Source organism: Hydractinia symbiolongicarpus, chromosome 13 (assembly GCF_029227915.1).
Source record: "Hydractinia symbiolongicarpus strain clone_291-10 chromosome 13, HSymV2.1, whole genome shotgun sequence".
Classification (NCBI taxonomy): domain Eukaryota; kingdom Metazoa; phylum Cnidaria; class Hydrozoa; order Anthoathecata; family Hydractiniidae; genus Hydractinia; species Hydractinia symbiolongicarpus.
This window is the reverse complement of record NC_079887.1, coordinates 17186901-17197185: the sequence shown is the minus strand read 5'-3', so window position 1 is coordinate 17197185 and position 10285 is coordinate 17186901. Positions and strand designations below refer to the sequence as shown.

General features: G+C 34.8%; 1 protein-coding gene across 3 annotated transcripts; it reads left to right on the top strand.

The window, feature by feature from the left end:
* Nucleotides 1-400: 400 nt before the first annotated feature.
* On the top strand, nt 401-10234 carry LOC130623855 (uncharacterized). 3 transcript variants are annotated; one of them, XM_057439383.1, is made up of 11 exons: nt 401-594; nt 791-887; nt 1007-3034; nt 4365-6677; nt 6757-6945; nt 7178-7438; nt 7700-7939; nt 8048-8395; nt 8539-8724; nt 9228-9358; nt 9437-10234. In XM_057439383.1, the coding sequence occupies exons 1-11, from the start codon at nt 592-594 to the stop codon at nt 9473-9475; spliced, it is 5835 nt and encodes a 1944-aa protein (XP_057295366.1). In that variant the 5' UTR covers nt 401-591; the 3' UTR covers nt 9476-10234. The 3 variants fall into 3 exon arrangements, with proteins under 3 accessions (XP_057295366.1, XP_057295368.1, XP_057295367.1); XM_057439385.1 differs by having other exon boundaries at nt 401-613; XM_057439384.1 differs by having other exon boundaries at nt 401-652.
* Nucleotides 10235-10285: the final 51 nt, after the last annotated feature.

The window sequence follows — 10285 nt, the reverse complement described above, 5'->3', positions numbered from 1 at the left end:
TTATGAAATTCGGGAAAGGTGTAGTATTTGAGAAATGAACATAATGTTAACCAAAATAATGCTATTTAAGTTTGAGGCTTAATTCCCCTTTAACCAGTCTTAACTCGTTCTGCACTTTTAAATAAATTAAACAATGTATTTGCTGATCCTTGTTTATTATTTTTTTCAAAAATCTCATTCCTTAAAACTTAGACGATCTTGATTTTTATAATGAGCTTCAAAAATTATTGTCGTTATCCTAAGAAACTCATGAAACACTATTCTTCCATTAATTTATATAAACATGCCTCTTAAATGAATTTTTTGAACAGCTGTTTATTCTTGAACAATGAATGAAGTGAACGCTTCTGAACAGTTGGAACCGCACTTTAATTTAACGCTTGAACGACTTTAAACATTATGCACAAAAAATTGGTTCTTTAAATATGGTGGATGTTAGGCATGAAATTTATTGAAAACCATTTAATCTACCATTTTTTGGTATACATGTCAATTAAGCAGCAGTATTTGTTACAGGGTAGTGGTTGGAATCTAGAAGATATATAATGCAGAGTGCATCAAATTTGTAAATTACCACCTTAACTTTTTGGAATGGTATTGCTTTTATCCAAATGTATATTTAAAATGATACTTTTTATATTATAAGCAAAAAGTAAGGAACCTTTAGGCATTTTTAGGATCAAATTAAATATCACATGGAAGTTGGGGGATTGCTTTAAAATTTAATAGTTAAAATGAGAGAACTGATGAATTATTTTATCCGGATAAAGGCTTGTAAACTTTGTTTTAGAAAATGAAGATGGGAGGATTTAGTGTGGGCTGGTACATACTGTTAGTAGCAGCGGCTGCGTACGCGCAAAATGATAATAAAAACTTCAACAAGAAAGGTAAACCTCTTAATTGAAAGTTAAGCATGTTTTTGCATTAAATGCAGTACAAGATATTCAGATGCTTATCTCAGTAAGACTAAATCAATTATATGAGCTATAACTTATTACTTTTGCAGGAAACGTTGCTTCTGTCGACGATATTTATAACAGGGAGTGGAAAAATGTCCTCACAAAGTACCTAAAAGATAATAATGATGTACCCACAATGAAAAGCAAACGTTACGTTATTGAAAAGACTTTATTAAAAGCTCTAAACAATAGCGACGAGTTATTTGACGTTAACAAGAACAGCATGATTGATGGCGATAATTCGAAAAAATCAAATATTTCCCGTCATGAAAATACTAAAAAAGACATCGTGTTTCAACTTCACAACTATAAAACTGAAAATAATATTCGAAATCGTCAGACTATCGGCTCCCCTGTGGACAGTTATGGTGCAAGTATTGGAAAAGCGTATGGCGATCCCGATAACTATCAAGCCATTGGCGATGGTGTATTTCTTATGAACAGTGATTCTAGAGTAGGTAGTAGCAGTAGTAATAACGAATTGACTGCGAAAACAAAAATTAAAACGATAAAGGAAAGTTTGCCAGACACTACAAAAACTTTGACAACTATTATTGGCAACCTTGATAAAGAAGACAAGGATATCATGGACGAAACGAGAAAGCGTCATGCGAATGTAATGCAGTCCATAGCTATTGAAAGTGATGCACCGACCCATTCCGATGCGATTAGTGCTCAACACAACTATCAGCAAGAAAAAATTCTTTCATCTGACAACAACATTGAAGGGGTCGAACCAAAAGAGATGAATTTAATAAATAATATTGAAAAAGATTTGAAAGCTGATGACAAAAAAGCAGATTTAAACATAAATGCTGAGACCGAGGCCATTCACCGTAGCACTGCTATTGACTTAGCAACTGGGCAAAAAAGTCTTGACACCATTGCAAAGGCTGTGCAGGACACTGACAAAGATTTTATAAAAAACAATCCGTTGGTAGTTGACCCTGAAACAAAAGAAGGTTCATTAGAGAGTAATGAACAACCCGAAATGTATAAAAAAGACTTTACAATCAGGTCATCAGATGTCAAAAAAAGTCTTGATAGAATAGACGCTGGAGACAAACAAATCAAAACATTTGCAGGCAAAAACGTCGATAAATACAACACTGGCGAAAATGAATATGACTCAGAAAGAGTAAAAAATATTGTAGATTTTGCAGCACAGGAAGATGCGCAGATAATGGTTGGAGGTAGTAGAAGTCGCAGACCTAAAAAGCATCGCAGTAAGCATAGTAGAGCAAAACATAATAAAAAAATCTGGCACGATCTGTTTAAGCACTTTGATAATAAAAATGAAGTAAAGAAACTAGTTCCTTCAAAGCCAAAAAACAGATATCAATCTGCATCTGACGATAGTTCCGCAGATACAGGATTTTTCATGGCAGATGAAAGTGATTTAGCCAGTTTGAATAAAAAGACGGAAGATTTTGTTTCTCGCACTGTTAACGCTTCATTAGTAGACATAATACAGCCTTCACAAATTGATATAGCAAATAAAAGAAGAAACTTATCCAGCTCAAGTGAAGAAGAATCACTACAACATATGAATCAGGTTCATCCATTTGTTTCAAACGAAACAAAAAGAGCTAGTCAATCAAGCGATTATAAGTCTTCACACAATCAATATCCTAAAACGCCAGATAAAGACGATATCAACTTATACAAAACTTTAAACAAAACAGATCTTAAAAGACACAACCGACACCGTTCTGGGTCAGTTTGGAAGGTGTCAAAGAAACCTTCAAAACTGATTACTGTTGGCAAAAAACCAGGTGTGCAAATTGATTTGTATATAACAAATAATAAGAAAAAAAGAACTAAAAAGAAAGCTAACGTACGCAAGCATGATACCCTTAAAAGCGACATGCAAGTGATCGGAAATCAGAGATTTATTGCAAGTAACAGTGACGAGGATGACACAACATCCGGTCTTAGTAATGATGTTGAAGATGTTTCGTTAAAAGAAGCTGCAAATCATCAAGAAAGAGATATGTTTAGCGTAAATTCAAATGACAATGAATTTGGATCTGACAAAACTAGCATTGATGATATCCAAACTGATCATGTAGAAGGTAAACAAAAGAGCTGATTACTTAAGGCGAGCTAGTCCTATTATTCGGACTAACACGGTTAAGCAGGATGATATTTTTTACACAAACACATGAGACGAGCTGACCCGGTTAGGCAAGAAAAGGTCAGGAAACTTTGTTTATTTTTTGAAGTGCACTCTGAAGTAAATTTTTATTATATTTCTTTTTTTCAAAAAATGTAACAAATTTATTCCCAAAAAAATTCATACTTTTTTTGTAAAAAACGATGACTACAACACCACACTAAATGTTTTGTCTAGATATATAGATATCTACATTGAAATGCTCGCTGTACGACTATTTGTATTTTTGTGAGCCAAAGATAGTAGCTGGGAGCAACGTAGGGAAAATTCCCGTAGATTTTTCCACAATCTAAGTAATAGATATCGCCAACATTGAAAATATTCTCCATATAGTCAATTATAGTTCTCGTTGTTGTTTACCGTTAAATAGAGAATGTGTTTCTAGTAAAAAATTGGGGAGGGGAAAGGGGGCGAATGATGTTTTTTCTGGCCTTGATCTTGCTTAACCGGGCAGACTTGTCTTATGTGGTTTTATATTATGCTCAATCTCACTGTAGTTTAGCACACCTGATTTAGTATATGTTGTGTATCCAAACATTGATCTATATAAACTTGGTCTCACTAGGCGTGCATATATCAACGTTCTTCCAGAATAATGTTGGACGAAGATTATGAGCTTAAAGAATACGATTATATTTTGTTATGTCTTTTTCCTATTTTTTATATGTTATTATTGTTTAATGCTTCTTTCAAAAAAGGAAAAGAAAGTCTCCAATAGTAAGTTTTGGATAATAATTGTTTTTAGAGAAATACTAGCGTGTGATTTCCATGTAACAAATAGAAGGATAAATTCGTACCAATTTTAACTTTTCTACCTTTTTAACTAATTATAAGTCTTTTTTTTGTTGTTGTAAGTCTAAAAAAGCATCGATAACTGTTCACAGCAATAGTAACATTTCAGCGCATTTTTTGTTTACTGTCGGTCTCTTTGATGGTAAAACGCCAATTTCAAACATGTGTTTTAGTCGCATTTAGCTTTTTTGGTTGTTTAAATGCGTCTCCAAAAAAGACGTGCTAGCACCTACTGTCATTCCCTTTTGGCTTTAAAGTGCGTTTTTGCTCATTAGGGCATACGTACTTTGACGCCGAGTGGAGACCAAACTTTAAAGTATGATGAAAAAACATTGTTGTTTCCACTACATATTTCAATTTGCATTGTGTTTAAAGTTCTTTCCTTTGGGACAAAAAGAAGTTAAAAGTTAATCATGTTACGATATATATTTTTTTAGGTAACGAGGATAAACAAAGTAATGAGGTCAACATACAAGATGCTTTGAATAGTGAGGAAATAAATAATGCGATAAAGCAGTCTGATTTAAAGGGTTTGAGTGAAATGAAAAGTGAGATAGATCTTCAAGATGAAAAAAATACAGTAGATTTTTTTAATCAACCAAACACGGCAAAGTCTTTTTCTCACCACTTGGACATATCTCCAAACATGAGAGAACTAACGCAACAAGTCAAAGAAGCGGAAGCCGGAGTTGAAAATGAGTCAATCAAAAGTGCAAATGAGGAAGATCCCCAGAAAGTGAAAATTATTCTACATATCCCAGAAGGAATTTCAAAACAAAAAGAAAAAGACCAAAACACGAACACGAACACGAAAGAAGCAGTGAAATCTCTGGAAGAGCAAGCAAAGGCGTTCTTGTCAACTGATTTGTCAAATGATATTGAAAAAAATCTCAAAATCAAGAAAGAAAAGGAAAACTTTAATGACGAGACATTAGAAGCAGCAAAAAAAATCGAAGAGTTTATTAAGCAAGAAGCTTCAAAGGAAGCTGCTGAAGACAAAAAGAAAGAAGCACAAGTGACAGGAAAACAAGACACGTCTATAAAAAATGATAAAGATGAAGAAACAAGTGAAAACATTTTAAGCGCAATTTTAAAATCAAGTGGTACTTTACATGACCTTGCACCAGCTGAAAGCACAGATGGTTATGAAAACAATAATTCTAATCAGATCTTTAAAGTCAAAGAAAACAAAATGTTGGATGTTGAAAAAAATAAATTCATGGTGAAAAACGCAGGAAAGGCTCTGGATAGCCTTAATGGTTTAAGTAGCTCAAAAGAGCATTCGAAATTCGATTCAATTCTATCTTTCGCAAATAATTTTAATCCACACCCGACCACCCCCTTACTGGAAAAGTTCATAAAGACAACCCATGAGCAAGCTTTAAGTAAGGAGCCGATGAAAAGCTCGGATGCGGTTTTACCCTCATTCACCGATGTAGAAGTAACTGCCCCTACACCCTCTCAACAGTTACGCATAAACGGGGGTAAAGTTCTTGGCGGTAATGTCAGAGGTGGAAATATATTAGGTGGGGTAGTGTCTGGTGGAGATGTTTCTGGAGGAGAAATTCGTGGTGGAAGAATCACTGGTGGTACCTTCAAGAACGGTTTATTTTTAGGTGGAACACTCGATAATGGTATTGTAGAAGGTGGTCGTATTAAGGGCGGAAAAATAGAAGGAGGGGATATTAAATCTGGCATGGTGGATGGGGGTATTGTTATAGGTGGTGTTATTGATGGTGGTCATTTAATTGATGGATCTGTTGAAGGAGGAGAATTTAAAGGAGGTGAAATAATAGGAGGCCATCTTATTTCAGGTGAAATGGACGGTGGGGTATTAAAAAATGGTACCATTAATGGTGGAGTCCTAAAGGGTGGTGTTATTGAGAGTGGTACATTGGAAGGTGGTGTTATGTTGTCAGGGATCTTAAGGGGTGGTGATGTGAAGTCAGGGATAATAAAAGGCGGGATTATCGATAAAGGTGTTATCGTTCAAGATGCAGAGATAGGACCTGGTGTTGAAATACACGATGGCATTGTTAAAGGAGGAAAAATTACGGTGAACAGCCTTCCACAAGTAACTGGTGTTCAGTCCACTCTGTTGACGAGTCCTCTTGTTCCGGAAGCAGATCACACTGATGAAAACAGATCTAATATTATGTACACACTTGAAGTACTACCAAAACCAACACCTAAAGAAGCTTCAATTGCCACTGTAGGCAACGCAACTGCAATCCAACAACAGGATGAGCCGATTAAAGTAATAGCAAACCTAGCACCGTTGACAAACGATAGTGACGACAACCACAGTCAAGAGCAAGAAAAACATTTGCTTGAAAAATCCTTAAGTGTAATGAATAATGGGATTGAAATTGAAAATCATTTAAGAAATATTGCAAAACCAAAAGAAAGTCATAAAGAAGAAAAACACCGCATCAAGCAAGAAGAAGCGAGTGAGGTGAAACAAAGTGAATTTCCACAGTCAAAACCAAATATACTAACAAATCAGGTTGAATCAGGCCACATCATGCAGTTAATCAGTACGCCAAAACATGACAGCATAGACGTGCGCAAACAGAAACTTACGAGCAATAGGGCAAAAGCAAGACAAATTGTTGATGCTGATAACAAAAACATTCAACACCTTTTAAACCAGTTGCAAACGTCGGCTAAGAGAGCTCCTGCTGACGAGTTTAAAAATAGAGTTGCAGCATCCATGTACGCTCAACTGGAAGAAAGAAAGAATGCACAAGGTGATATATTTGTATGTAACCGTAGAGTAGTACCAAATTAAAGAGCGATTCTAAGCAATAAAATTGTTGTTACGTTTAGGGCGTTTGATGGAGGAGGCGCCTTTGGCACACTGGGAGTTATCGAAATCGAGCAACAGTGTTATAAAAGGGGAACCTGGAGTTAAGTTGAGAGTTTCTGGTGGCGTACGACTTCACAATGGACACGCGATACTAGACGGTATCAATGGATATATGGATGCTGGAGATTATCAAGGAGAATGTTTTAGTGGTAATTCGTCTATTTAATTTGCTTGTTTTTTCTAAATGGTTATTTAATTTAATGTTTAACTTGCATTTAATAACAATCTATTTCGTTTAATATGTTACTAAATGATTTAATTTGTTCAAAGAATTAATCGGTAATTTGATGTACTATAAATCAAATGTCACTTTGACTTACTAACGGAATACTCAACATTTTAATTTCTCTACGAGAATGTAAAATCTAATTTCTTCTTTAGATCCAGAAGTTTGCGAAAACGGTTTTACTGTTCAAATGACGCTGAAAATTTATCGAGATAGTGTTTTCAACACAAGTAGGATGTTTATTATTGATTCTGGAGCGTGGAGTAAAGATTCACGTGGTATAAGTTTATATGTGAGTGATGGACGCATTGGCGGAATTGTGGTTACTCGTGATGAAACATGGTGTCTCCACAAAATACTGGAACCTTATATTGAAAAATGGATGACTTTAACAGTGACATGGGAAAAAAATAAAGGTATGAAAAAAGATTTACTAGCCAAGGATAACTGCTGCATAGTTTACTGTTTAATGTATTGATCAGATATTAGACAGTATATTTTTATTATTAATCCTCAATGTAACTGATTGTGCTGGCTTTTAAGAACTAAATATACTTATAACTTATATTGCTGTAAGCTCAATACGGCCTCGTAATTTGGTTATTTCTTTTACTACAAAAGTAGGCTGATTTACATTATCTTCTGGAGAATGTATGAATGTGAATTTCTGACATTAGGACTATTCTTGTACATCAACTGTGATGAATTTGATAAATCACTTCCACATGCGTCGTCAGAATGTGACCAATGTATCGACAAAAATGGTTGCCACAAAACAGACGTAGCTACAAGATTGATGTTTGGTCGTCCAAATAAAGGACCACATTTTAAAGTTATCCATATGGCAGTGGGGGAAATATCCTTATATGAAAGATATTTTGATAAAGAAGACGTGAAAAAGATATGTGGGTCAAAAGGTTAGTGAAATAAATAAAACACTTTTTCCACCTTATTTATTAAGTTTATTAGTCACACGGATGTCTAACGCACAAAAAAGTTTATAAAAATATTTTTTTACAACGTAGACGATGTGTCAACTTCTTCAGCTCTTGCATCCATCATCCAGACACCGTCACCAATGATATCCGCATCAGCAGTTCCAGTAGTTCAACCAACTGAACCACCAAAAGGATCAGTCATATCTTTCATAAAGCAACGCCATTCAAACGACGAAGACGGGCCATATATGTGGCCTACACCTCCTTCAATAAAATTTAGAAAACAACATGATATCGTTAAAGCGGACTTAAAGGACAACCTATGGCCAACTCCTGCCCATTTGCGCCCCATGATGCAACATAAGTCAACACAAGCGCATCAGACACTTATTGATTACAACACTGATCGAAGATCGTCGCTGTGGTCTAAACAGGGTAATTACGTTAGCATGGTTGCTTTCATATCTTTTTATGTGTATTCTGATTATTTAATTTTCTTATACTATTCAATAAAATCTGTTTATTTTTTTACGTCTCAGCAGTTACATCATTTCCACTTAAAAATTTACATAATTTAGACGATAGAATAAACGGTGGTTACTCATCTTGGACTGGCTGGTCACCTTGCAGTCAGTCTTGCGGAGACGGCGTCAAGATTGCAGTTCGTTACTGTAGTAATCCCATGCCAAAACGAGGCGGTAAAGACTGCTCCATGCTTGGTTCACCGAGAAAATTTACACCTTGTTCCAATGCTCCTTGTGCTGGTAATTTCAAACTTGATTTTATCAGATTCTTAAATCTTTTTATATATTCTTAATTGCTGGTATTGTTATGGCTTTCCTGACTGAAATAATTAGCATTAACGCTTAACTTTTAATAACTCTTTTTTGTTATGCTGCATAGTTATTATACTTTCTTGGGTTTTATATTTATCTATTAGACACCTACATGCTAAAATTTTAGGTCCCATACCTTGCAAAGCCTTACATATTGACCATGACTCCAAACTACTGGAATTGAAAAAACTTTCGTTCGGATTATCGTTTCGGCGTTTATATATGCGAATTAAGTAAAAACCGGAAAACATGTTAAATAATTTTTATTTGGCTGCCAGAAACTTTTATAATATGTTCATAATATGTTCGGAAAAACCCGCATCAAATAGGGGTAATGAATTGCCCCAACCGTGTTACTTATTTTGTTGAGCCGATTCCCTGATTGATTTGCACAATCTACGTGTTTTCAGACTTTGTCTCCCATGTTTTAGTAAGAGGCGAAAGACGTGGTACTATTCCAGTCATGCATTTAGACTATGGCACGAAGAAATCAATAGTTCCAGGAAACGTGCAATCGCCGATGATTATAGTCAACGGCCAGCAAAAATCATTGCAGGAGCTAGTAAGTCAATATCCCATTCTTCCTGCATTTACATCTGTTCGCATTTTCTCTTTTGCAATTTATTTGTTGGTTTTACAGGAAACAGCATTCGAACAACTTAAACACAGAAGGAAGTAATCATAATATGTTGTGTTTCGTGAATAATAAACGATTGTGATGCAAACAATTGTGTATTAAAGAAGGATGCTGTCCACTAAGCATTGCAAATATTCTCAATAAAGTATATAGAATCTAATTATTACAAACGAACATGCTAAACGCATTGCTTGTACAGATCCAAAAGGAAATAAAAAGACCGAAGAGAGCCCTTGTATGAAACAGTAAAACATTCATTAGTTCGTTCGTAGCTTTGTATTATTATATGTGTTGTTTAGCCATTTCGTATGTATATATGCCTATATATAAATAGCCATATTTTACACATTTTACGTCTGAGCACTTTTTTCCGGGAACTTCAAAACTGGCTTTCCATAATCCACTTACCGATCATATGAAAAAGTTTTTCTAAATTCTAAAGGTTTTTGATAACATTTTTTCAAACGATTTGTTAGATGCAGCTTGTTTTTGTTAACAATTTTTTTATAAACAATTACTTTCAAATCAGTTTAAGTGTCCGACCTTCTAAAATTTTGCTCATATCAGGTTAATAAGTTATACGTAAAATACATAAGAGAGGGTTCCGATGTTGACACAGAATGCAACCAAAAACCTGTGAGCTATGACACTATAGTAGAACCCAGGCACCAATGGGGAAGTCCCAGGAAAAAAATTAAAGTTTAGGAACGCTCTAAAAGAATGTGGGTCAATCGGTATTAGAATTTAGACTAGTCCAAAGTATATATACCAAACTTTACAAAATATAATTTTTATAACGAACCCAAAGGTTTTAATTATTCTAGCAGTTTCTTAAAGTTACTTAAATTTCCT

Excerpts from the sequence above, each read along its gene's own strand:
- LOC130623855 (XM_057439383.1), top strand. Across the intron at positions 888-1,006 it reads TAAAAACTTCAACAAGAAAG|GAAACGTTGCTTCTGTCGAC; the intron begins GTAAACCTCTTA and ends TTACTTTTGCAG. Across the intron at positions 7,439-7,699 it reads GACATGGGAAAAAAATAAAG|GACTATTCTTGTACATCAAC; the intron begins GTATGAAAAAAG and ends TTCTGACATTAG.